The sequence below is a fragment of the Balearica regulorum genome, chromosome 8 (genome assembly GCF_011004875.1).
Source record: "Balearica regulorum gibbericeps isolate bBalReg1 chromosome 8, bBalReg1.pri, whole genome shotgun sequence".
NCBI classification, from domain to species: Eukaryota; Metazoa; Chordata; class Aves; order Gruiformes; family Gruidae; genus Balearica; species Balearica regulorum.
This window is the reverse complement of record NC_046191.1, coordinates 27,111,828-27,138,040: the sequence shown is the minus strand read 5'-3', so window position 1 is coordinate 27,138,040 and position 26,213 is coordinate 27,111,828. Positions and strand designations below refer to the sequence as shown.

At 59.0% G+C, this 26,213-nt stretch overlaps 2 protein-coding genes across 4 annotated transcripts; both read left to right on the top strand.

The window, feature by feature from the left end:
- The first annotated feature begins 259 nt into the window (after positions 1–259).
- On the top strand, positions 260–13,764 carry DDR2 (discoidin domain receptor tyrosine kinase 2). 2 transcript variants are annotated; one of them, XM_075760201.1, is made up of 17 exons: positions 260–419; positions 4,149–4,246; positions 6,180–6,282; positions 6,429–6,660; positions 6,737–6,884; positions 7,024–7,129; positions 7,516–7,699; positions 7,774–8,017; positions 8,140–8,202; positions 8,344–8,474; positions 8,967–9,177; positions 9,676–9,899; positions 10,017–10,153; positions 10,564–10,755; positions 10,869–11,103; positions 11,634–11,783; positions 12,293–13,764. In XM_075760201.1, the coding sequence occupies exons 2-17, from the start codon at positions 4,159–4,161 to the stop codon at positions 12,428–12,430; spliced, it is 2,586 nt and encodes an 861-aa protein (XP_075616316.1). In that variant the 5' UTR covers positions 260–419; positions 4,149–4,158; the 3' UTR covers positions 12,431–13,764. The 2 variants fall into 2 exon arrangements, with proteins under 2 accessions (XP_075616316.1, XP_075616315.1); XM_075760200.1 differs by having other exon boundaries at positions 285–419; positions 12,389–12,555.
- HSD17B7 (hydroxysteroid 17-beta dehydrogenase 7) lies at positions 13,714–22,073 on the top strand. Of its 2 annotated transcripts, none has more exons than XM_075760202.1 (9): positions 13,714–13,913; positions 15,766–15,969; positions 16,050–16,142; positions 16,955–17,069; positions 17,710–17,904; positions 18,830–18,934; positions 19,950–20,006; positions 20,588–20,686; positions 21,111–22,073. In XM_075760202.1, the coding sequence occupies exons 1-9, from the start codon at positions 13,714–13,716 to the stop codon at positions 21,204–21,206; spliced, it is 1,164 nt and encodes a 387-aa protein (XP_075616317.1). In that variant the 3' UTR covers positions 21,207–22,073. The 2 variants fall into 2 exon arrangements, with proteins under 2 accessions (XP_075616317.1, XP_075616318.1); XM_075760203.1 differs by lacking the exon at positions 13,714–13,913 and adding an exon at positions 15,506–15,627.
- The last annotated feature ends 4,140 nt before the right edge of the window (positions 22,074–26,213 follow it).

Below are 26,213 nucleotides of genomic sequence, written 5' to 3'. Positions count from 1 at the left end.
GGACACGCGTGCCATCCCGCAGCTGCGGGGGCGAGCACCGAAAAGCAAAATGCTGCCTATTGCTTTAAGTTCCCTCACCGACCACGGGGATTTTTTTTTTTTTTTTTTCTCTCGCGCTATGAATGGGTTTTGCTGTAAATTATAGCTTTGCACACATTCCCTCGGGCCGAGGAAAATAACCTCCGCCGAAAAGCCAGCCTGGATTGGTGAGTGACTCCCCCTCTCCGCTCCCTAATTGAAACCAAATGTGCAAGATGTAGGATTGTGGGATTTCTGGACGGCTCCCAGGAATCCGCAGAATGTGAACGCGCTCCCAGAGGCATCTTGCATCAGCCCGGGGAAGTTCGCTCCTCGCCTGGCTCCCCCGGCCCGGGTGAGGGGCGAGGAGCCCGCCTGCCCGCCGCCGCCTCCCCGCTCTGGTGAGTCCCTTTTGGGTGCGCGGAGAGGCGTTTGCCCCACCGAGGCGTGGGATTTTGGGGGGATGCGGGGTCAGCCGTGCTCCATGGTGGACCCCGGGCAGAGGAGCCAGGGTGTGGGTCTGGCCGGGAAGGGGCTGGGGCAGCGTCCCCACCCGGGGAGGTGACGGTTGGCCCCTTCTCTCCATTCTTCCCCCACTGCCAGCGTTTCCCCCCATGCCTCGTGCCAGGACAGCGTTTCCTGGTGTCCCTCCTCAGCTCCCGCCTGTGTGTCTGTTGGCAGCGCCGGCGGCAGTGCTGGCCAGCCAGAGAGGCCCCGCTGTCCCCAGGGTCCCGCAGCCAGGCACCGGGTCACGCTCGCAAGTGGACGCAGGGCCACCGGTCTGGTACTCCTGAGCATCCTGCCCCCCCATCCTGGTGCTGGGGACAGGCTTGTGGCTTCCCAGCTCTGCACCACGGCAGAGCGATGCTGTGCAGCCCTGCACCGTGGCGGGGTGACGCCGTGCACCGTGGCAGGGTGATGCCGTGCACCGTGGCATGGAACAGGGAGGCAGGCTGCGTGTTTTCAGCTGGCGGGGGGTGCTTGTTGGGTGCAGCACCCACAGGACCGTGTCCCCAGGCCCCACGGCCATGGGCTGTGCTGCTGGCAGGTCTCTCCAGGGCAGCTGGCAGCCGCGGGGACGTGCCGGCCGCTGCTCACACCCTGCGCGGCTGCGATGCCCCTGGCAGAGCCAGGCAGCCTGTGGCTGGGGAGGCGCTTGCTGCTGCAGAAAATGGGGCTGCATCCAGCCCGGAGAAGGTCTAAAATGGCATTTTTGGAGGGGAGGAGGACTACGGGTCCCGGCATGCTGCACTGCGCTCCCGCCGAGGTTGCGCCGGCGGCAGAGCATGCTGGGGGCTGTAGTGCCAGCTGGGGCGAGGGTCCCCAACTCCCTTACCGAAATACCGTGTGCCTCGGGTCCTGGTCCGGGGTCACAGGGAGCTGCTCGACGCCCGGGGACGTTTCCTCCAGCGTGGCCTTGGCGTGTCCCACCCGCCCACCATCCCAGCAGGAGGGGAGCCCCGCACAAGGACGGGGGTCCTGCAACGGGAGCCCTGGGAGACCCACGGCCAGGCCCTGGTGTGCGCAGGGGGGGTGCGGGCTGCTGCTCCAGCCCCCTCCCCGCAGACGATGCTCCTCCGGTGCCGGTGAGGATGGTGGTGCCCGCCCGGGAAGCGAGCTGGGGACTTCACCAGCTGGCATGGGCTGGGAGCGAGAGGGACCGTGGCTCCGGTTGGGTTTGTCTCTAAACAAATGTGGATTTAATTTTTTTTCCCCCCGCTAATTTTCCCTGGTGTTTTCAGTAGAATAAGAATGGGGGAAAATCAAAAGGGAAGGAAAAAAAGCAGCGGCCGAGGGAAGCTCCCAAGCCCAGGCGACGCCAGGAAGGAGTTCCAAAAAATCTCTGCACTAAAAATTTCCAGTGATTGAAAATTTTCAGCAAACATTTTCAGACAAAACATTGCAAAGCCGTCCCTTTTGCAGGGCTGGTGGAACAAAACTGATTTCCAGCTGGGTTGCCAATACTGCTCGGATGGTTTGACCGTGCGTCCCTTAGCCCCCAGCCTCGGTGCCTGAGTCTCCGTCTCCCCGCTGTCCCCCAGCCCCGCTCCCCTGAGGAGTGACGAGCGCTTCACAATGGCTGCGTGGGAATAATTTCCCTATATTAGACTAAATGTAAATGCATTCCCTGCAGGACGTTACGGCATCTGGTATCCTGATGCTTAAGGAGTTTACTCAGCCTGAAAGAATAGTGGGAAAAAATATCCCTGGATGTTTTTTGGAATGCAGAAGGAAATTGAGATTTTTAATGCTGGAGGAACTGCCCGTCATCAAACACAGGAGCCTTGTGTGCACCTCTCGGTGATGCACTTGAAATTCCCGGTTGCAGCTGAGTTAGTTGCAACCAACTAAACTTTCCCAGCTGGGAACAGAAAAAAAAAAGCAATCACATCTGTGCTTTAAAAAAAAAAAAAAAATAGAAGAAAAGGGGGAAAAAATCACCCTAAGTCCAGGTGTTTATTTGTACCTCCTGCAGAGCTTGTGGCGTTTAGCAGAGACCCGTGGGGAATGCAGCAGCGCGCTGCTGGGTGCAGAGAGCCTCTGGCAGAGTGCGGGTGGCAGCTCCCGGGGCTTTGCATCCCCTTGGGTGCCGGCATGGTCGCAGCAAGCCTGCCTCGCTCCACCCGCACCGAGCCCCGGTTTTGCCAGCGAGCAGGGCCGTACCCAGCACCTCCCAGCTGGGCTCCGCAGGAGGAGGGCATCAGCCGTGTGGCACCTGGTTCAGAGCGGGTTTGGGCTTTCTCTTGGCGGTGGGGACAAGACTGGGGGTCCCTGCGTGGGGTGGGTGCAGGGACACAACCAGGCACCCACCTGCGGGGTCACTGGTGTTGGGCCAGCTTGGGGACCTGCCAGTCCATCCCAGACATCCCTGGTACGGTGGGACTCGGCTGGGCTTACCCAGGCACTCGGGTGCAGCCAGGTCCCATTTAGCAGGGAGCTGTGGTCCCTTTAACCCCTGGCTTGGTTAGTTCTTCTTGCAAAGGTTAATGTGCACGTAAACTAGATTAAAATAACCTTTTTTAATAAAAAGAGGACTAATCTGCATCCAGCACTTGTGTGAAGGGCTGTCCAGGAGGACAAACGTCCCTTTGGCAGATTAAGGGGAGAGGGAGCCCAGGGAGCCTGGGGCAGGGCTGGTGATGTTTAGGGGTGTCCCTGGTGCATCCCCCCGCACGGTGCCATGCCCTGAGGTGGTTCCCCAGAGGCATGCGGGTGCAGCAGGAGCTGCTCGGGCTCGGGAGGGCTCCTGGCGGCCGAGGACTCGCCAGAGCCAGGGCGATGGCCGCTGCCCTGCACGGTGGCTGTGGTGGCAGCGCCGACTCAGAGGGCAGGCACGTCCCGGGGCTGGGGCCGGGGGGATCCCCTCGTGCTGTGGGCTGCACCCTGCTCTGAGATGCCCTGCCAGCACGAACCCTTTTTCTCCCCTTGCTGCAGCCAAAGCCCCGTTGCCAGGAGCCCCAGGTCCCCTCCAGCCCCATCCCATGCTCCCCGGAGGACACGGGTGCAAGCTATCTCCGGTGCACTCTGTCACGCCTCTCTGTGTCGCCCATGTCCTGGAGATCTGCTCTGCCATAGAGAACTGTCACAATAAACATGCTGTAAAAGTCAGGCGATTGTCTGCTATTGTCTCTCTGGAGCCAGAAGGCAGGGAAACCGAGTGTTGCAACGTGCTATTATTTTGTTATGCGATGTAGTTGTGCAATGTCTTGCTTTCAACGCCATCCAAGGGCGGGCAGCCCAGCCAGAGCCTTCCCGCCCGTCGGTGGAGCCGGACAGTACCGTCCCCAGGCAGAGCCCTGGGAGGTGCGTGTGGGTCCCGTGGCCAATTCACGCGGCCGGCTCCAGGGACACGGCAGAGCCACGTTACCTGTCCATGCCGGAGCTGTGTTGGTGCGGCACTGCGAGGTCACAGGTCCCAGAGGGTGGGGGCGGAGGGGATGGGATATCAGGACCCCTTTGACCACCATCACGGATGTGAGGTTTGGGGCTCAGCTCCAAGGCTGAGGCAGGGACACGGGGTCTCGTGCAAGCGAAGCCCTCCTGCCCTCGGCTGGCCGCCCCAAGCAGGACTGGCATTTCCGTGTGGCTCAGCTGCTTCGGCGTGACGAGCCCTGGCTCTGTCTCTGCAGGACTGCCGATATGTCGGCCACCCCCAGACCAGCCCTGCTGCTGCTGCTGCTGCTGCTGCTGCACGTCCCACAGGCTGCGAGAGCCCAGGTCAACCCAGGTAAGTGAGACAGGGACTGGGCGGCTGCAAGAGCTATGAGGTGTGTTTCCCTGGGCTGTGCTCGTGCCAGGGCATCTGAGCTTGGGCTCACATCATCTCTGCCATCTCCAGGACTTTCCCAGCTCTGGGACCTGTGTCAGATGGCCCCCCAAACCCACACCTGCCTGGGCACTCTGCTGTCCCACACGCAGCTCAGCCGCCGCCAGTGACCCAGAAAGCATCGTCCGTGTGCCACAGGCACCTGTCCTGGCACTGGTGGGCTGGCGGGGCACTGGGTACGGGCAAAGTGCTGCAGCCAGAGCCCCGGGCTCTGAGTGGGGCTCTTCTCTGTCGGGGGCTCATCGAGCTTGCTCAGTTTTGAGGCTGCAGCGTGCAGAAGGCAAGGCGCTGGGGTATTGTTTGCTGCCGCTGGGATGTGCTTTCTTTGGCGGTTTTGCAGCAAACCAAGGTTGGCTTTAGTAAAGTGGCTTGACTAGGTGCCTGGCTTCTGCTCAGAAACCACAACACTGTGCCGGACATCAGCAAGAGAAGTGTGTTTAAATGGTTGTTTCTGCAGGACTCAGCCCCGTCCTGCGCTGCAGGGATGGACATGGAGCCCAGGCTCCTTCAGTGCATCAGGGATTCCCCGGGGCACGCCTGTAACAGGTCCCTTCAAAGGCTTCTTCCATGGTGGGAAGAGTTTGCTGGGTGCTCCCCGGAGGTTGCGTGGTGCTTAGGGAAGCAATCCTGTTTCCTCTGCAGCCATCCAGGGCTGGAGCATTGGCTTTGCCTGGATGGTTATTAGCTAGGGCAAAGGAGCTAGACTGGCTCCGTGTTCGACAAGCATGAAATGGGAATTCCGTGGGAGCTGCGCTCTGCAGAGCATCACGAGTGGGAGACAAGAACAGATGCTCCCCACTGCGCCAGCGCTCGTGCTGAAGATGTGCCCATCCCTCTGTCAGATGCAGGAGGTGGTCCCTGTGGTGCGAGGACCTGGGGACAGGAGCCAGCTGCGGGGCAGCACCATGCGCTGGGACGCGAGCTCCTTGCCGGCACAGCACCAGGCGAGCCGGAGGCCGTTGGGGGCAGGAGGTGGCCCCGGCACTGCATCCTTGCCTGGGCCCTGCCGCCTCGGTGCAGGTGTTTGCTCGGGGCGGCGTGCGGAGGGAACGCTGCGGGCTGGAGCCGATGGCCAGACAGTAAACACAGCCAAACAAGCTGGCCTTTCAGCAGCTCTCTTGGCAGCCAGGCGTGAAAAAATAACTCCTGGGAAGCGGCGTGGATGCAGTGCCGGGGCAGCCGGCCGCCGCTCGGGGATGCAGCCTGCCCGCTGCGCTGGGTACTTTTCCACTCGTGGCCGGGGCGGGAGCAGGGCTGGTGATGGGAGCCGCACGCGGGGACAGCAGGGAGGGCGAGCGCCCGCCTTTGTCCCTTGTTCCCCTGAGCAGGCGGGGGGAGCAGCGGGGGGGCACGGCTGAAAATAGGCTGCTGCGGGTGGGTTTTTTGGGCGAGCAGCCTCTGGAGCGAGCCCTCTGGGTGTCCCCAGAATGAGGAGCGTGGAGACAGCAGTGCCAGCCCCCGGGCTCTCTCTCCACTGCAGCTGAACCGCTTGCCAGCAAGGCTGAAGGGGTCTCCAGGTGTGTCCAGCAGCCCTCGGAGCACTGCCTCTCCTTGCTCCCGGCTTCGCTTCCACCTGGGCTGGCATCCACTGCTGGCCAGTGGCTCCAGTTGTCTGGGCAGGTGTCTGCCTGTGCAGGACGGTCCCATCGTGCCTTGTCCCCCTTCTGTAAGCCAGAGGGATGGAGAGCGCTGCGCCTGAGCTGCGGGGGCCGCAGTGCCTGCGGCGCTGTGGATGTGCCCCAGCCCGGGCAGTGCTATGCCATATTTCAGCACGTATCTCGACCGGGGAGGTGAGGAGGGATGCCCGCTCAGCGCCCTGCCGGTCTCGTTGCAGCGGTGTGCCGGTACCCCTTGGGAATGTCGGGCGGACACATCCCCGACGAGGACATCTCGGCCTCCAGCCAGTGGTCCGAGTCCACAGCCGCCAAGTACGGACGGTGAGTGTGGGGACAGCCGGCAGGGTGGCTGCGGGGACCCTCCTGCGGCACCCATGGCAGGGTCTGCACTGCCACGGAGGGGCAGAAGGGGGGCACTGGGCCGGCTTCAGCCACCCGCGAACGGCTGCTCCGCTCTGGGTTCACAGGCTGGACTCGGAGGATGGCGACGGCGCCTGGTGCCCCGAGATCCCGGTGGAGCCCGACGACCTGAAGGAGTTCCTGCAGATCGACCTGCACGCACTCCACTTCATCACGCTGGTGGGCACCCAGGGGCGCCACGCCGGGGGCCACGGCAACGAGTTTGCCCCAATGTATAAGATCAACTACAGCCGGGACGGCACCCGCTGGATCTCCTGGAGGAACCGGCACGGGAAGCAGGTGAGGAGGCAGGCGAGGGCTGCGCTGGGTGGGGGGGCTGCGCCTGCCCATCCCCACCGAGCTTCTCTCTCTCCAGGTGCTGGATGGAAACACCAACCCCTACGACATCGTCCTCAAGGACCTGGAGCCGCCCCTCATCGCCCGCTTCGTCCGCTTCATCCCTGTCACCGACCACTCTATGAACGTCTGTCTGCGTGTGGAGCTGTATGGCTGCGTCTGGCTGGGTGGGTGGTACGGTCCTGTGCCCTTCCCCGCGCCCCCAGAGCCTGGCTGGGGGGCTGGCCTTCCCACTGGGGGCTGTCTGTCCCACGGGGGGCTGGCAGCACCCCGGGGCTGGCTGGGGCTCACCTCCCCTCCCCACAGACGGGCTGGTGTCCTACAATGCGCCGGCCGGGCAGCAGCTCGTCCTTCCCGGGGGAACCATCATCTACCTGAATGACTCGGTGTACGACGGGGCGTTCGGGTACAGGTGAGGACCGGGCAGGCTGTGGGCACCGCGCGGAGCAGGAGGGGATGGGGAGTTTCTTCCCCGTGTTTGCAGGGTGATGTGCTGATCCTCAACGGAACAAACACTTGGGGTCTCCCTGAAGTGGGGGACGTGGCCAGCTTTGGGAGGCTGCACACCGTGATGGGGACAGCGTGATGGGGAGAGCACCCCCAGCCCTTCTCTTGGATTTACACTAACTGCACTACACATTCAGCATCTCGCAGCCCTTTCCAGAAAGAACATCAAGAACAACAAAACCCCCTCCTGAATTTCCCAGGGGCTGCGAGGAGCTGCAGGGGGGGTGCTGGGCGGTGGCAGGTTTGTGGGGTTGGCGAGAGTCACGGTCCCTTTCCCCTCGCACGCACCAGCATGACGGAGGGCCTGGGCCAGCTGACGGATGGGGTGTCGGGGCTGGACGACTTCACGCAGACCCACGAGTACCACGTCTGGCCGGGCTATGACTACGTGGGCTGGCGCAACGAGAGCACCGCCGGCGGCTACGTGGAGATCACCTTCGAGTTCGACCGCATCAGGAACTTCACCGCCATGAAGGTCCGTGCGCCCCCCCCCACCCCATCCCCTGTCCTCATCCCCCGCCATGGCCGCGCTGACGGGCTGCCCCACAGGTCCACTGCAACAACATGTTCGCCAAAGGGGTGAAGATCTTCAAGGAGGTGCAGTGCTACTTCCGCGCTGACGCCAGCGAGTGGGAGCCCAGCGCCGTCTCCTCGGTGCTGGTGCTGGACGACGTGAACCCCAGCGCCCGCTTTGTCACCGTGCCCCTGCTCCACCGCATGGCCAGCGCCATCAAGTGCCAGTACTACTTTGCCGACACCTGGATGATGTTCAGCGAGATCACCTTCCAGTCAGGTACGTGCTGCCATGAGCCCTGCAGGGACAGGACTCTCCTGGGGAGGGGTTTCAAGGAGGGAGTGGGGCTGTGGGGAGGGCACCCATGCTCCCCACCTTGATGGTCTCTTCTCCCTTGCCAGACGCAGCCATGTACAACAACTCAGTGGCCCCCCCTGAGGTGCCCGTGGTCCCCACCACTTATGGTAAGGCATCGAAAAGCACGTTGTCCTGAGCTGGGTGGGGAGATGCTCTGGGGGGCTCTGCCCCATCCGATGGAGGAAAGAGGCAGGGGCTCTCCTCATGCCCCAGCATGACCAGCTCTTGCTGTCCCCTTCTCCTGCCAGACCCCACGCTCAAGGTAGACGACAGCAACACACGCATCCTGATCGGGTGCCTGGTAGCGATCATCTTCATCCTGGTGGCCATCATTGTCATCATACTGTGGCGGCAGTTCTGGCAGAAGATGCTGGAGAAGGTAAGTGCGGAGTGGCTGGCGCAGTGTCCCGGGGCAGTGGGCTCATCCTGGGCAGGTTCTTCTGGGAGCTCAGCATGGGGAAAGCAGACTCCATGGAGGGGCTGATGCTGCCTTCCTCTCCTGGGGAAGGTTGTGATTTGTACCCATCTCCCAAGCAAGGGGATTTAGCTGAGCAGAGTGGTGACTTTGGGACCTGCCTGCTTGTCCATCCCTCTGTCCTGAAGCTGGGCTGGGGAAGAGGAGCCTGAGGGGCTCTCACTGCAGCTCTCAGCTAACCAAGGGCTCTTCTGCATAGAGGACAACAAGAGAAGGGGGGAACATGAAGATAAAGGTCTTCCCCAGGCGGATGCCACAGCCCTGGGACAGGACACCAGAGAGGAGGGCTTGGGGCTGGGCCCAGCCATGGTGCCCTGGAGCACAGTAGACCCCATCCCATCAGTGCTGCAGGGACCCCCCGCCCCAGCTCTCTCCTCCCTTGCCCCCCTCTCATAGGCGTCGCGGAGGATGCTGGATGACGAAATGACCGTCAGCCTCTCCCTGCCCAGTGAATCCAGCATGTTCAACCACAACCGCTCCTCCTCCTCCAGCGAGCAGGAGTCCAGCTCCACCTACGACCGCATATTCCCCCTGGGACCCGACTACCAGGAGCCCTCTCGCCTGATCCGCAAGCTGCCCGAGTTCACCCCGGGGGAGGAGGACACGGGTGAGAGCCGGGACACCCTGCGTGCTTAGAGCCATCTACCACACATCGAGCCTGCTGCAGCCCTCTCTCCCCAGCCCCAATCTGGCCAATCTCCAAACATTTTGGCACAGAGGAGCGGGAGGGAGGTCACACAAGCTCCCATGCATCCTGCTCGGAGGTCACACAAAGCCTGTGGTCGAGACCCATCACCGGTGTCCATCTCCAGGCTGAGCTGTGTCCTTGGGATGCTCTGGCATCTCTTCCTCAGTGATCCCGAGGTCGGGCGCTGATCCCTGCTCCGCTGGTGCTTGGGGCTGGGTTGGCGCACTTGTTGCTGATGGGGAAGGAGTGGAGCAGCCTGCAATGTCTGCAGGAGCCCAGCCGTGCCGGGGCAGCGTGGGGGCTCTGGGGAGGACAGGGACGCAGAAGCCAGTGGCCGGGGTGTGAGTGGGCGCCGGGGATCAGGGGGTGCGGGGCAGGACACCCACAGCAGGGCTGGCCCCGCTGTCACCCCCGCAGGCTGCAGCGGCCCCGGGAAGCCGTCCCAGGCCAGTGTCCCCGAGGGTGTCCCCCACTACGCCGAGGCCGACATCGTGAACCTGCAGGGCGTGACGGGCGGCAACACCTACTCAGTGCCAGCCCTCACCATGGACCTGCTCTCCGGCAAGGATGTGGCCGTCGAGGAGTTCCCCAGGAAGCTGCTGACCTTCAAGGAGAAGCTGGGGGAAGGCCAGTTTGGGGAGGTGAGTGGGAGCTGGACCTGCTCTGAGCAGGGCTCGGGCAAGGCCCTTCCCAGTTCGTGGGTGCTGGGGGAGGCTGTCAGTCAACAGAGGTAATGGCTGCCCCTTGCCCCCCTCCAGGTTCATCTCTGTGAAGTGGAGGGGATGGAGAAGTTCACAGGCAAGGACTTTGCCCTGGAGGGCTTGGACGTCAGCTCCAACCACCCCGTGCTGGTGGCTGTGAAGATGCTGCGAGCAGACGCCAACAAGAACGCCAGGTACAGGGCTGGGGGGGTGCACACGCCCCGGCATTGCCCCCAGCGTAGAGCCCCCCCAGGAGAGCTGGGATGCTTGGAAAGCATCCCCTGCCTCCAGCGGCCAGGCGCTCGGTGCAGCTGTGAGGACCACACGCCTGAGCTGTCTGGGGATGATGGGCTGCTGAAATTCAGGACTCAGTCCTTACTGGTCCTAAGCAGCTCCCCAGCACCCCATCTACCCACTGAGTGCACCCCACAGCTGTGCATGGATCAGCCCCGAGCTCCCCTTCATGGCCCCCAGTCCCAGGAGAGGGGACCTGCAGGTCCCCGCGAGGCTTGGGCGGGCAGGTGGCACGCTTGGCCAGTCCATGTGCACCTCCGTGCCCCTCTGGGTCTGTCTATCCGATCCGTGTGGTTTCTGTTCCGGAAAGGAATGATTTTCTGAAGGAAATCAAGATCATGTCACGGCTGAAGGACCCCAACATCATCCGGCTACTGGCGGTGTGCATCACAGACGACCCGCTGTGTATGATCACCGAGTACATGGAGAACGGAGACCTCAACCAGTTCCTGTCCCGCCAGCAGGCAGGCAGCCCCCCCGCCAGCCACCCACCCACTGTCAGGTACCACCACCCGGGACGGGCAGGGGTGGGCAGGGGCACCCGCTCGGGGCCGTGTACCCCTCGGCTGCTGTCCTGCCCGGCGCCTCAGTCCTCCCTTGTCCCCCTCCCGGCAGCTACAGCGACCTGCGGTTCATGGCCACCCAGATCGCCTCCGGCATGAAGTACCTCTCCTCCCTCAACTTTGTGCACCGAGACCTGGCCACACGCAACTGCCTGGTGGGGAAGCGGTACACCATCAAGATAGCCGACTTCGGCATGAGCAGGAATCTCTACAGCGGGGACTACTACCGCATCCAGGGGCGGGCGGTGCTCCCCATCCGCTGGATGTCCTGGGAGAGCATCCTGCTGGTACGTGAGGCCTGGGGTCCTCTGATGGACAGTGACGTGGCCCTGGGGCTGTGCACAGCCTCTTTTCCTTGGGCGGGGGGGTGCAGAAGGGACGGGGAAGTCTCTCCTCCCTGGAGCCCAGCTTCGGGGTAAAGCGTGCAGAAAGCAGGAGTGGTAGCAGCTTTTTGAGGCAGGATGGGGGGACTATGGTGATCTTTGGTGTCCTGGTGTCCAGCCTTTGAGCGGGATGCTGGACATTTTCTCCTGGCCATGGTCAGACCTGGAACAGGGAGCAGGGTTACTTTTTATCTTTGCAGGGAGCTGGGTCCTTACCAAGCCCCAGCTCTCAGAGCAGTCACTGAAAGCCAGACCTGGAGCTCGCCAGGCTCTGGCCCTGGGCAGAGAGCAGGTCTGTGGGACCGAGCCCCCTCTGGGCCCAAATCTGGAAGCTGAAGCTTCCAGAAAGTGGTTTTGAACCCTGGGCACATAGGGCTTATGGAGCAGGATGGGGTAATGCCTGTGCCCAACCTTGCTCTGCTCCCTCCGGCCAGGGCAAGTTCACAACAGCCAGTGACGTGTGGGCATTTGGCGTGACGCTGTGGGAGACCTTCACACTCTGCAGGGAGCAGCCCTACTCCCAGCTGTCTGACGAGCAGGTCATCGAAAACACCGGCGAGTTTTTCCGGGACCAGGGCCGGCAGGTAGGGACGGGACGGGATGGGACGGGACGGGACGGGATGGGATGGGATGGGATGGAATGGGAAGGGAAGGGAAGGGATGGGATGGGATGGGATGGGATGGGATGGGATGGGATGGGATGGGACAGGCAGTGGTGGGACACTGGGGGACCTGGGAAAAGTCTTTAAGGTGGCCAGATAGGGAGCTTGGCTATGAGGGAGTTATGGGGCAGGAACTCTGGGAAGGAGTTCTGGTGAAGGGCCCGGCATGGCAAACCCTGTGCTTCACACAGCCCAAGGCACTGCTTGCCTGCTGACCCCACTCCGGCATTAAGCCAGGCTGGGAGATGTAAACAGGCATCCCACAGCCCCCCCCAGCCGTGCTGTCTGGGGGTCCCCTTGCCCCTGGGCACACAGCAGCATGGCCCCCTGTCCCAGTGCATGGAAAAATGGGGCTCCCCAGGAGCGGTTTGCTTTTTGGTTTCCATGGCAATAACTCTCTCCCTTTGTCATCTTTGCCTTTTGTTTTGAAGACCTACCTTCCCCAGCCCGCACTTTGCCCTGACTCAGTCTATAAGCTAATGCTCAGCTGCTGGAGACGGGACACTAAAGATCGTCCCTCCTTCCAGGATATCCATCGCCTTCTCCAGGAGTCAGCCAGTGAAGAATGACCCTTTGCTCCCCCCAGCCCGGTCCCCATCCCTCCCCGTCCCCAGAGGAGCCCCATATGCAAAGCGAAGCCACTTCACTCGGACGTAGCAATAAAACCCAGGCAGCTGGTCTTGTTCTCATTGTACAGTGAAGCCCCAGAGGAGAACCCCAAGGGCAGCAAGGAGAGCCACGGCGTGGGATGACTCGGACTTCCCGCTCGCGTGCTGACCCAAACCTGGGAGCGACGTGGGCTGAGACGAGGGTTATTTATTGATGCGTGTTCTTGGTGATGATGACCGGGACAGAGCAGCTTCTCTCCCCTGGTAGGAGGGGAGGAACCTCAGCTGGACTTTCTCTGTGAGGAAGCTCCCGGCCCGTGTGTGGGGAAGGGATGCATGCGGGTACCTGCCCGCTGGAGAAGGGACGGTCCAGCAGCCACCACCTGCTCAAGGAGGAGCTGGGACTTGTCACTAGCTCACAGTGGGCTGTGCAATTACAGGGCGAAAACAAACACTCTCCGGACAGTTTGGGCTTTGGACATGCCGCATGGAGGGGCAGGAAGCCCTGTCCCTGCCGGCCAGATCCTGGTCACACAGGGAGAAGCCTGACTGTGCTCCCAGCTCCTTGCCCGGTTGCTGGAGCGGGCAGCATGCTCGGCTGCGGCTCCTCCGTGTCGCAGAGGCGTGCCAGCCCCGGCGAGAGGCACACCGATGGGACCTCCTCTCACCGACCACAGCCACTCCAGAGCTGTCAACTGCCCAAGAAATGCACTTCGGATGCCCGCGGGTGCTGCACGGCAGCGGGTGGCAGGATGTTAGCACCTTTCACCTCCAAGGGGACATCTCCAGATCCTCCTCTCCCAGGGTTAACCTGCGTCTTCACCTGCCATGAGAGGAATGCACATAGCAGAGCTTTCCCCAGCTGCTGCCCGATTCCCAAGCCTGCAGCAGCCCGTGGGCACGGAGCAGCAGGCACCCCGGCTCTCCCTGGCTCTCAGCCCAGGGATCACAGCTTGGCTGGAGCACCTGGGCTGGACTCTGCTGCCCCGAGCATCCCACGGCAATCTGGCACCAGTCCGTCCTCCTGGATCTGGCAGCTCCGCGAGCAAACCGGGCAGGTGCCAAAGCCACGTGCCCCCCAGGACCCCCAAAATTGGATCCTCCTGCGGCTGGACAGGAGGAACTTTGTACTTAGAGGGTACATGGACCCCTCCATACTTTTGTATGCATTAGTTCAGCACCATCAAGTCACGCGTGGTACAATTTCCAGTATTCTATTGCTAAGACATACATATACTCAGTAGATGCACCTATACATAGGGGCAAACCCGCTGAAGAGACACTTGCTACGTGAATCTGGTTGCTTGGTTTCCTTGCGGCATTTCAGAAGGCATCTCGCCTCCTCCACGGGCACCCCCGGGAGTGCCTGCCTGCTGAGGTGCTCCGGGGCTGCACTGTGTGCCCCAAGATGCTGTGTGGGGAGAGCTCGGGGGCCTGCACGCAGGTAACAGCATAAGAGATGGAGGAAGGATGCTCAAGACACCTGCGGGTTGCCCATCTTCTTGCATGACAGGGAGGGTGCTCTGAGGCTCAGCATTCACGTCAGGAGATGCCCACAGGCAGGGCAGTGGGTCTGGGACAGGGGAGGGCAGGGATAGAGGTCTGTGGGCTGGGTGGTCTCCCCGTGGGGCTGGGTGGTCTCCCCGTGTGTGGTCCTGCTGGCTGCGGCAGGCAAGGTCTCGCCCCCGCGGAACGCGTAGCCTGCGGCAGCACAACCAGGAGTGAGGACAGGCTTTGTTAATGCCGGGTAATTGGTACCCATCCGCCTCTGCCCTCAGATGCCCTCTCCCTGCTCAGGGTGAGTCGCAGCATCTGCCTCACGGGCACCGCAGCTCCCAGGAACCCAAGCCCCTGGGCTCCGTGCCTGGGCGCTGCACGGGGTATGCACGGCCATGGGTTAAATAGGGTGTCAGGGCACTTGGGGGGCAGCCCCACTTCCCCGGGGAGGTGCGGAGGGCTGCTGTGTCCGTGCTCTGCTCCAGCTGTGACACCGGCCTCACCAGGAGCAGGGCTGCACCGGAGATCTCCGCCGGGACCTGCACCTCTCTGCCACAGCAGCACCGGGCAGCAGTGACCTGGTGGCATTTCTGTTTGGCTGCAAAACGTCTCTCGGTTGCAAAGGATGGGCGGGCAGAGCACACCATGGCTGCCCGCAGAAAGCCTGCCTGCTGCAGCTGCGGAGCACGAAGGGCTTGCTGGGCCGGCAGGGGAAGGCAAGGCAAGGCAGGGCAAGGCAAGGCAGGGCAAGGCAAGGCAAGGCAGGGCAAGGCAAGGCAAGGCAAGGCAGGGCAAGGCAAGGTAGGGCAAGGCAAGGCAGGGCAAGGCAGGGCAAGGCAAGGCAAGGCAGGGCAGGGCAAGGCAAGGCAAGGCAGGGCAAGGCAAGGCAGGGCAAGGCAAGGCAAGGCAGGGCAAGGCAAGGCAAGGCAAGGCAGGGCAAGGCAAGGCAAGGCAGGGCAAGGCAAGGCAAGGCAAGGCAGGGCAAGGCAAGGTAGGGCAAGGCAAGGCAAGGCAGGGCAAGGCAAGGCAAGGCAAGGCAGGGCAAGGCAAGGTAGGGCAAGGCAAGGTAGGGCAAGGCAAGGCAGGGCAAGGCAAGGCAAGGCAAGGCAGGGCAAGGTAGGGCAAGGCAAGGCAAGGCAAGGCAAGGCAGGGCAAGGCAAGGCAAGGCAAGGCAGGGCAAGGCAAGGTAGGGCAAGGCAAGGCAAGGCAAGGCAGGGCAAGGCAAGGCAAGGCAAGGCAGGGCAAGGCAAGGCAGGGCAAGGCAGGGCAAGGCAAGGCAAAGCCAAGTAAAGCAAGGCAAGGCAAGGCAAGGCAGGGCAAGGCAAGGCAGGGCAGGGCAGGACGAGGGCAGCAGTGGGGACCGGAGCCGCTGGGCGCCGTAGGCGGGGCCTGCACAGCGGGGGCGTGACCTGCGCCAGAGGGGCGTGGCCTGCACGGCGGAGGGCGGGTCCAAGGGGCGTATCCCGCCGCGCTCCGCCCCCTCCGCTCGGCCCACCATCACGCCACCGGCGGTGCTGTCCCCGCCCCCTTGGCGCGTACCGATTGGCGGGGGCGGCGGGGCGGGGCGGGGCGTCACGTGCGGGACGCCCTTATAGCGCGGGGGGGCGGGGGCGGCGGCGGCGCGGGATGGAGCGAGTGGTGCTGGTGACCGGGGCCAGCGGGTGAGCGGCGGGGAACCGGGCGGGGGAGGAACGGTAACGGGGCGGGATGGGCCGGGCCTGCCTCGGCCCGGCCCGGCCCGGCTCGGCTCGGCTCGGCTCAGCCCGCTCAGCGTTGTATCTGACACCGTGCCGTTGCAGCGGCGTGGGGCTGGCGCTGTGCCGGCGGCTGCTGGAGGAGGATGGCCGCATCCATCTGTGTATCGCCTGCCGCAACGCCGAGAAGAGCGAAGCCACGCGAAACCTCATCCTGGCCGCACACCCCGCCGCCCAGGTCTCCACCGTGGAAGTGGACCTGGGTAACCTGGCTTCTGTCCTGCGCGTCACCCGTGAGCTCCGCTGCAGGTACCGGGTCTCCGTCCTCCGCCCCACCGGACCCCCCCGGCCGCCCTCCGCCTCTCACCCCTGTGCTCTTCCCCACTCAGGTTTCAGCGCCTGGACTTCGTCTATCTCAACGCTGGGATCATGCCCAACCCACACGTGAACTTCAAGGCGCTCTGGCATGGCCTCCTCACCGGGTAGGAGATGTCGGGGGGGCTGGTCCGTGGGGTGCCGGCAGCACGGCCACAGCCGAGGCACGCTCTTATTCCCCTTCCCCAGCGCGACGTGGGGCACGTCCCTGTGCCCCAAGGCACCCAGTGCTGCTTGTGATCCCTGGCGTGGGGCCTGCCCCGTGCAGGGCGAGGGTTCGCCCAAAGCCTGCGGTTCCTGGCACTAGGTGCGGCATGAAGAACGCTGGTGTGCTGCTGGGGAGGGGGAGTCTGCTCTCGCTGGGTCTCCTTGCTGTTGTTTTGGCTCTGCTGTAGGTTTTTGTAGTTGTTATCGGCTGTGGATTGTGGTAGCTTGTGAAGCCAGGGGTTGATGCTTGTTCTATAAGCACCATGGGGATGTGTCAGTATTCTATAAGCAGCGCAGGGAGGCTGAGCTAGGGAGCAAAGTGACACGTCTTGAGCCTAATGTAGTTGTTGGGGTGTTGAATATAGGTGCTAGACTGCTTTCCTTATCCACACTGGGCCTGGCCCTAGGCTTAGTTCCAAGCTGGAGCTTGATTTTGTTATCTGAATGTGAAATGGAAGAGCAAGACTTTTTTATTTATTTTTTTTTTATGGTACTTTACTGTGGTGAGGTGAAGGAAGGGACAAGTCTGTTCTAGCTAGTGTTGAGGGACTTGCAAATAAAGGGGCTGGGATACTCGGTAAACTTTTTCCAGCCGTTTTTAAAACTAGAGAGTCTGCTTGGAGGGTGGGGGATGCTTCTGAAGGACTGAAGCAGGGGAGCAGTAGATGCCTCCTGGCTGTGTTCCCCTCTAACTCCTGTCCTTGGCTTCCAGGAAGGTGCTTCACATGCTGACCACTGCGGAAGGCATAATGACCCAGACGGACAGGCTGAATGGAGATGGACTTCAGGAGGTGTTTGCTACCAACCTCTTTGGACACTTTATCCTGGTGAGGATCATAGAATGGTTTGGGTTGGAAGGGACCTCAAAGATCACCTAGTTCCAACCTCCTGCCATGGGCAGGGACAGCCTCCACTAGCCCAGGTTGCCCGAAGCCCCATCCAGCCTGGCCTTGAACACTTCCAGGGATGGGGAAGTGGCTGTGTGTGAAGATCGAGCCCTCGGTCTGGTGGTTGATGTGGGTACCGATGAATCAGTTCTGTCTTACAGGTTCAGATGCTGATGCAGGCTGCAGCCTGGCCGATGAAGAACGATAGGGCAAAGGTCTTGAGCTTTGTTTAAATAGCAATAAATGGTGATAGTTGTTGCAAGGGTTAATATAATTTTGAGGTTACTCTAGTCAGCCAGTGGATAGAAGTAAACCATAGGTAGTTCCCTCTGTCCAGGGTGAATGCTAAGGCTTGGCTGTATTAAACTCTGAGGTGCTCAACTGAGCTGTGCAGGAGAATGGCGGCTGCTTGTAAACGCTCCTAATGGACCTTGGGCTGAAGTTATACCCGAACAGTGGCTGCTTCTGGCTAGTCTAGTGAAGATTGGCCAAGAAAGCTGAGATTTTAACAACTGTAAAGCTACACTGCCAGACTTTAAAATTACTGTGTAATTTAAGTAAGTTAACAATTCTTTCGCAGGTTCGTCAACTTGAGTCTCTACTTTGCGGTAACGAAAAGCCCTCACGACTCATCTGGACCTCTTCCAGCAATGCCAGGGAGTCTGCCTTCAGCCTCTCTGACTATCAGCATGCCAAGGGGCAGGAATCATACAGTTCCTCCAAATATGCTACTGACCTGACAAGTGTGGTTCTGAACAGGAAATTTAATAAGCAGGTGATGATGGGGTTTGTAGTTTGAAGAAACCTAATGAGCTCCTACTATTTATAATTATCATTATTGTTGTTACCTAATTGCACTCATTTGCAGCAAGCTGATATGTTCCCTAACACACATGGGAGAACTAGACACAGCCGAGGTTGAACCGGTGGTGTGGGCGGTGGAGAATCTGCCAGAGAGATTGCTCCTGGGGTTTTTGTCCATGGGTTTTAGCTGAAAGCAGAAGTTTTTTTTGAGCAATCCCTACCTCACAAGCTCTAGCTGTCGCATTAGACAAAAAAACTGATCTTAAAGAGCAAAGAGCTGCTGCTGTTCTCAGGCATTCCTGCCTATCGGAACGGGGCTGCTCAGGCAGCTTTGCTTGCAAGCGCTTGAGGTGCAGGCTGTGCTGTCTCTCCTGATGGCTCCATGCTGGTACTCAAGCTTGCTAAGCTGTATGAGCAACCTGCCGTCCCTGTCACGGGGGACTGGCGGATTTTGTTGGCAAGCTGCAGCCCTAGTGCAGCGATAGTGATTGCACTCTGAAGTACTGCAAGAGAAAATGGTTTAGTCCTAGAAGGCTGAACTCTTATCTCTTGAAGGTGAGGTAGTCTTTGATCTGAGTAGGCTGTAATTTGTGGGATGACTGCTGAGCTGCGTGTAGACTGCAACATGTGATGTGTTGGGAGGCTGCGCCTCCTGTCTCACGGGCTTGCAATGGGCCCAGCTTTAACATGAACATCTCCAGTTTGGGCCTCTCAGAACTCACTACAGCTAATCAGTCTTTGGCTCCGCTAACTTTAGAGAGGAAAGCATCTACTGTTAACTGGTCTCGATACTCACCTTCACTTTCTTGCTGAGAAGTACTAGGAGGGAAGGAGTATGACCCATTCTCAGACTAACTGTTGTGTATTTGCACACTGACCTGGTTTCTTCTCTGCAGGGTCTGTATTCCAGTGTTGTTTGTCCTGGTCTCGTTATGTCCAACATGACCTACAGCATCCTGCCAGTTTTTCTGTGGAAGCTGCTAATGCCCATCATGTGGTTGGTAAGTGGATCTCCTGGCTCAGTTTGGGTTGAGGTAGCCCTGCTGTCATGAACTTCACCACAAGTGATGTGCAGTGTGCTTCTGGCTCCTTGCTACCCATGCTGCTGTACAGCTCTTCTTCCTTCTGTTGGATCGAGCGGGCTGGCCCCTCTGCAAACCTTCCCTTTGGCACCTCGGGGCCCCGATTTCCAAGCTGAGTTTGGAGGTTTGGTGCTGGACAGCACTGTGCACAGAGGCAGCGCTCAGCCCTTCAGCCACAGCAGCGGTTGTCAAGGCTCCCCTTGGAAGGTTTGCCAGCCTGTGGTGGGCTTGTGAAACGCTGTCGTTTTGGTGGCAGCAGAGCTCGGGACAAAACTTGGCCCCTGTGCTTTGAGATAGTGTTTGTTTCTAGAACAGACTCTGTATTTTTCAGTGTTCTTCCTTCCATCCCTCTAGAAGGCAGTGTTTCCTACTCTCTTCTTTGCATCCCTTGGGAAAGCAAAGCCTGCTGTTCTCCATTGCTTCTTCACCAAAACTTGCCTTGCCTTTCTTCCTCTGGGCTTCAGCTTTTCAGGTTCGCTGCAGTTCTGCCCCTGAAGGCTGCCTGCTCTGAGCCCTGAGGCTCCTGCTGCAGATGGACCTTTCTGCCGAAGCCAATCCTGAGGGATCGCGTTTCTCCTGGCAGCGTTGCAGATGCTCTCTGCCTCCTGCCTGGTGTGCTCTCGCAGCCACTCCAGAAGCGGTGCCCGCGGGGCATACGTATGGCTCGTTGGCTCTGGGGGGGGGCGGGCACGGAGCGAGGCTTGCTGAGCTATCTGGTGGGTGGCTCTGGAGACCAGAGTCTGTGGTGATAAAGGGATGCTTTAGTCATGTGGGCAGTGTTACCTGTAGTCCACTTTGAGAGGCGTTTCTACTGATGGTAGGTGATCTGGTGTGGTTGAGCTGCAGAGGGATTGCCAAAAAAAAACCCCAAAAACAAAAAAACCCAGCCTTGGGCCAAAATACTGATTCTGTCATGTACTTCCTTTCCCCTCAGATCCGCTTTTTTGCCAAAACTTACACTCTGACACCGTATAATGGAGCAGAAGCTCATGTAAGTAGTTCACAATTTGATTTTAATATTCCTTCCTTCTGGGTAACCCTTCCAGTCTGCTGGCTTGAACAAAGAGCCTCTCAGCAAGGCTGCTGGGCGAGTGCTGCATTTCACCCCTGACCAGCACGCAGCAGTGAGTGCTGGGGGACCAGCTATGACCAGGGCTGATCCACCAGGTGATGCTTATGGCCTTCATCAGACGCCCATAAAATAAATGATTTTGGAAAAGACACTATTCCTTCTCTCTCGGTCAGGGAGAACATTGCTGTCCCCCTGGCAGTGAGCAGGCAGAGGGGAAGGAGGTGGGTAACGCAGGGCACGGTGTCCTGAGAGCCGCAGTGGGTGAGTCCAGCCACGGGGACTTCTCCAGTGGTTTAGCACTGGGACGTAAACACAGTTTGCCGCTCTGGTAGGTCACAGGCGAGAGGAGCCAGCTCAGACTTCTCTGGATATCAAGTCTCCTCCTGCTTGGTGGAAGCACCTGTACTGTGTTCACCTGTGTCCACTGACAGTCATGTCCTTGACTGCTTGGTTGGGATGGTGCACGCTAGACTCGTACACGTTTGTGCTGTTCTTCCTAGGTGTGGCTCTTCAAGCAGAAGCCAGAGTACCTGGATGCACTTGTCAAATACCACAGCTGTACTTCTGGACTGGGGAAGAACTACGTGGAGCCCAGAAAGGTGAATGGAGCAGCAGCCTCCGGCTGCGGGGGACTTGGCTAGGGGTCTGCCATCGGCCTTGCGTGGAGGAGTTGGTGCCAAGAGTGTCCTGTGTCTGGAGTGGAAACAAGATGCGTGTTGAATGCTGAGCAGCAAGGAGGGATGTGGGGTTATCTGTGAGGTTTCCTGGAGTAACTCCTGGCTGCCAGCTTCAGGCTGGAGTCTGGGAGGCAATGGAAGTGATGGTCAGAACAGGATGGGTGTGTGGTGATGCTTTCCCAAAATATGTTCTGGCTCGTTCCCTGGTGATAGATGCCTTTGGTTGCCTCTCTGTGAATGTAGGAATTCTGGAGATGCACCCTGCTATCTCCAGAGCTGCCCTCGGCATCTGTGCTAGCTGCCACCAAGGTGGTGGTCTCACAGTACTGTTCTTACTGTCTTCCAGATTGATGTGGATGAAGAAACTGCTGAGAAATTGTACCAAAAGCTGTTGGAACTGGAGAAGCAGGCTCTAGAGAGATACAGTGATCTCCTAGATTAAGTAAAGCCAGTCTCAGTGGGATAACAGTCTTGTCTTGGTAACATGGGCTTTCTTCATTCTGGTGCTACTTGTGATGCCTGCTGTTCTGCAGGCACATGGCTTCAGACCCCATCTTCCTTCTCGACAGAAGGTGAACAGTTCCTGAAAGTGGATATGTGAAAACTGAAGAGAAATACGTAGTCTTTCTGGGATGGGATTTTTTTTCTGGCATAAAACTGGAAACCTAGAGTGGGTGGAGACTTGTCTTAACGCAGTTGCAAAGCAAGTGTCTTGCAAAAGCATGACTGAACTGTACACAGTTCAGGAACAGCCTCAAAACGTGGTTTAAATCTGGCTTAGCGCAGGAAAGGCAACAGTCTGGGGTGCTGCCCTGCCTCTTGGCTCTACCAGTCTTTCTGGATGTCTCCAGTGCATTACCTGTGGCTGATCCTGAAGTACTTGAAGGCCCATCTTTGGAAGAGCTGCTCTTTGTTTCTGCACCAAAGCTGGGACCGGCTTTCCAGACGTGTTCAACAAGATTGAACCTTGACTGGAAGTCGGGCTCTGCGCAGCTTCGGAAGCCGAGCTGCTGAAGAGCTGGCCGAGAAGTGCACACTGCCTGCCTCAGCTGTGAGGACAGATGCCTTGCTGTCCCTGGGCGTGGGGCCATGAACCAGCTGGAAGGACTGAAGCTATTGATGTTAACCTGGGCTCAGGGCTAGTCAGCTCTGTTTGTAGCCAGAGTGAGAGGTTACCATGTTATTTTATCTATTTAACTCTCTTTATATAATTTACTGTACCGAGCATTCTTCCTGTTGTCTATCTGGGGATCTTCACCAAGTACCTGGTGTACTTCAGGTGCTGCAATGAATAAATGACTGGAACTGACTTGTCCTTGCTGCAGTGGTGTTTTTACTCCCATAGCTGGCTGCTTTTGACTCGGAGGGCTGGGAGGGAGTTCTGTTTCTCTCACCTGCACATCCCCGGGAAGCGTGGGGTCTCTCCCCTCCTGTGGCAGGAGAGCTGTTAACTACACGTTTGGGCTTACTGCTCTTCTTCCTTCTAGTTAATGAAAGGCATGAGCGACTCCTGAAGACTTCAGTGCGGTTTTGTGTCTTGAGCACCTGTGGTGTGTCTGAGGCTATTTCCCAGCCCCGGGCACTTGGGAGATGTGGACGTCTCTGGCGCTTGCTCACCCTGGTGCGTCACGTAATTACTGGTTTAACGCTCCCTAGTAAAGCAGCGTTACCGTGTGCCCGGGCGCTTCCCTGGGGCCCGGCAGGGGCCAAGCGGGGTCAGGCGGGAGGCTGTGCTGCGCAGCCCTGCACCGCCCCGGCTGCAGCGGGGGGTCCCTGAGCTCTGGGGGTGCGGTGGGGCTGGGGGGTCACAAGGGTTGGCTCGGGGGTCTGTAGGAAACTGCCTGAGCACAGAGCTGGCATCTGGGAGAATCCAGGCTCTGCAGAGGCTCTTCATTGAGTTGGCTTGTAGGGATACAGATTTAAAGAATCTTGCTTTTATTTTTATCCTCTTCCCAGCCTCTATTGTTTTTGAGCATCCCAAAAGCAGAGGGGTACTGCTAGCAGGGTGGTGCCTGCAGTAGAAATCGCTCAGTCTTGAGGCTGGGCTGAGCGGCACCTCTCAGCTCGGCCCTCGTGAGAAGACCTGAGCCACCCGCAGTGCTGTGGGTGGAACGTGCTCCCTTTGGGCCCCACCTTGGAGCAGGATGAGACCTTGGCCATTGAGGAGTGGTGCTTCCCTTGGCTGTGGCGGGAGCTGTTCAGTCGGGAAGCAGATTGGGGTGTGCTTATGTGGACCTTTATTGGAATGCAATAAAGTCTCTCCCAGCACCAGATCTGGGTGCTGTGGGCTTTGTTCAGCTGTGTCCTGAAACGGCCTGGGGCCAGAGCCCCCCCCTTTCCGGTGCCGTTTCTTCTCCGCAGGAGTCAGTGGCTGGCTGTCTCTTCAATGTGGTGCACTTGATCCCCACAGCATCCTACAGCAATATCTGGCTCCTTGATCTAGGGAATAATTAAACATGTCATCTTGATTGATGTTAGATGACCATTTCCCTGCTGTGTGCCTCAATTTTTTTGGGGGGGTGGGGGCACCCCAGAAAGGGACACGCAGGTGTGTTTCCCTGCTTTGTGCCCCAGAAAGGGGGCTCAGTGTTAGAGAAAATGTGTGTTTTCTGTGCCTGCTGCATGGTTTAGTTTCACCTTTGTTGCTGTGAAGGCACCTGGTGCACTGCAATGCGAGTTACATCCTGGGAGATGCAAGTGTGGGATTCAAGAGTTGTGGGGGATCTGCTGCAGCATGTGGTTGGTGTGGATGCAGTGGCCTTTGGAGATCTCTAGCTCAGCTTCTTGTTCAGTTACATGAAGAAGGAACAAAAGGTACTAAAGTACAAGCCGAGCCCTGGAGAGATGGAACAGCCTGGGAAGATGGAATAACACTTGTGGTTTCCCATGAGTTTGGTGCTGCATGGAGCTGGAGATGCACAATCAGGCCAGGTGTCTCCAGAAGAGTGCTTTTCAGTTGGAGGAGGTGCTCTAGTGTCCTACAGCACACGTCACAGGACCCCACTGCTCTGTCAGGGTTTCTGCCTGCTTTTTGTGACCCCAGGAGTCATTGTCCATATCCTTCTGTAGAAGGAAACTTGGCCACGCTCAACCTGATCTTCTGCTCCTCTTCAGCTGGACATCTTTGCATCCAAAGGATGGGACTGTCCTGTGAGATGGGAACCGTAACCACCTCTCAAATTTAATCTTTTGTCTTGAAACCACAGGTTGGACCTGGCACCTTGAAACGGAGACTGCCCAAAGGGCAGGGGGTGGCTCAGGTGTTTGTTGCCCTCTGTGAACTTTGCCTGGTGACTCCGTCCCAAGGTGTGCTGTGGCACCTGGTTTGGCTGCCCGTCACCCAGGTGACTGCGAGCAGAGCTGGCTGATGCTCTGGAGCTGCCAGTCTGTGGGGAGGGATGGCTCCTCGTGCCCTGCTCTTGGCTAACAGACACCTAAGTGTGGAGCTTATCCCCCAGCTAATCCCTTTCGGCTGGCAGGCACAGCCAGGCGTGAAAGCAGTAATGGAGAAACGGCAGCTGGGTCAAGGAGAGCAGGCAGGTACGTGCATCTGTCAACCGCTTCCCAGTGTGCTCCAGACCCCTTGCCTTTGCTTGCTAAGGTAGTGGAGACACCACTGATGCCATTGTGTGAGTCAGGTGCCTCCGCTGAGGTCACGCACGTAGAGTTGTCAAGCCCTTTGTGCAATGAAAACAGGTCCTGCCCAGAGCGTGGGGCCCGGTGGTGGAGCCGGGGGTGACGCAGGGCGGTGAGAAATGCCGGGCATGGGATGGGATGGGGGGAGAGCCAGCTCTGAGTCAGTGCAAAAACCATGTGTGCGATCCTCGGATTTGGAGTTTTCCAGAGATGCTCTGGGGCGGGTCTTGAGCGTAAAAACTTGTCTCGGTTGCCCTATGACACCCTGTGCAATCGGGCTGTGCGATCTAATATCTAATCATTACACGTCATCCTGAGTCACCGGTTTCTTATCATTACGGGCAAACGCGTTGCCTTGCTCCAAACACAGAGTCCTCCATTGCTTTGCAGCTCAGCTGGCTTTCAGCTATGTAGGGCATCGATAATAGGAGCGTGGGTGGGAACTGCAGCCCAAGCCGTGGCCAAGGGAAGAGGAAGCTTGAGACTGGTGTGGCAGGGCTGAAATCCCGGTGGCTGGGTGTCCTTTGCCTCTCCAGGAGAAGGCAAAGGGATTGAGGGAAACAACGAGGACCAGCATGTGCTCCTGTAAACAGGGGTGGATGTGACACAGCCAGCTTGTTTCAAAACATCCAGGTTAACCTCTGAACGGCAACTTTGATGTTGAAAGTGCTCGAGGAGAGCTGCCCAGAGGGGCTGGGGGGAGAGGAGAGACGTAGCTCTGAAGAGCTGGGTGAGAAACAGGGAGCAGAAACCCCTCTGGGAGTGTTGCAGGAGCACGATGGGTCTGTCTGGCAGGGCAGAGCCAGGGGTGATGTGGATCCAAGTGGGTTTTGCTGAGAATGAGCAAAACTGTAGAGCCCCAGGAATTTTTTGGCTGGGAGGGAGCTCCCAGACCTCGAGCCAGCCCCACTCTGAGCAGGGATGGCCTCACAGCTGGACCAGGCAGCTCAGGGATGTCTCCAGGGATGAAAACCCCACAGTCCCCCCTGGACCCTGTCCTGGGGCTGCTCCCACACACCATCCTGCTTTGCAGCTTCCCAGGGGAGAGTAAGGCTGAATTGCTCAAAGGGTGAGATGTCGGAGGCTCGGGGCAGACGTGTGCCACACAGCCAAGGAAATGGGAAAGCCCAAAGAGAGCCGAGACTTCCGGCAGGGTCAGGGAGAATTTCAGTGTTGCTTTGCCCAAAGGAGAAACCTCAAACAGGAACAGGTGAATGAGTTCAGGAACAGCTTGTGAGAAGAATCAGAATGAGTAATAAATCCTTTATCTAGCTCATCAATAGGTGCTCCTGTGTAAGAGCAGGGCTTGGAGAAGCTGCGATGCTGTAACTAACATTTTTGGCATCAGTACTCAGTGAGAGGAGCCCGAGAAGGCTGCCCTGCCAGAAACCCTCTTGCAGATGCAAGGATTTGTATCAAACCAAAGTGCTAGCAGGGGAGACTGAGGGGCAGGCAGATGAACAAGCAGGGATGCATGACATTCATCTTGAGGCAAAGTAGCTGAACTGATAGCTGTGTGTTCATTTCTCCCTTAAAACTGCCTCAGGCAAAGCAAACAGGAGGAGGTGGCTGGATACCAAGCCTGGGGTCAAGCTGTGCGAGGTCTTGCTGTGAGACAGCACAGATGCTAAATGCTGATGAAGCATCCTCTTTCTCAAAAAAGAAGCTACTGAAGACAAAGATGACCTCAGAGTGCTCCAGGGCGGTACATCTCCAGTCTTGCCCTCTTTGTTTCTGTCTTGCTCTTTGTTTCTGTCTGTCTCAGCAGAAGCTTTCCCTGGTTCGGTTTGGTTCAGCGTACATCTTCCTGCGG

Coding starts and splice junctions, on each gene's coding strand:
- DDR2 (XM_075760201.1), top strand. CDS start 4,159: ATGTCGGCCACCCCCAGACCAGCCCTGCTGCTGCTGCTGCTGCTGCTG. Junction 9,900..10,016: donor GGGAAGGCCAGTTTGGGGAG/GTGAGTGGGAGC, acceptor GCCCCCCTCCAG/GTTCATCTCTGTGAAGTGGA. Junction 11,784..12,292: donor TCCGGGACCAGGGCCGGCAG/GTAGGGACGGGA, acceptor TTTGTTTTGAAG/ACCTACCTTCCCCAGCCCGC.
- HSD17B7 (XM_075760202.1), top strand. CDS start 13,714: ATGCACCTATACATAGGGGCAAACCCGCTGAAGAGACACTTGCTACGT. Junction 17,905..18,829: donor ACAGGAAATTTAATAAGCAG/GTGATGATGGGG, acceptor TCTTCTCTGCAG/GGTCTGTATTCCAGTGTTGT. Junction 20,007..20,587: donor ATAATGGAGCAGAAGCTCAT/GTAAGTAGTTCA, acceptor TGTTCTTCCTAG/GTGTGGCTCTTCAAGCAGAA.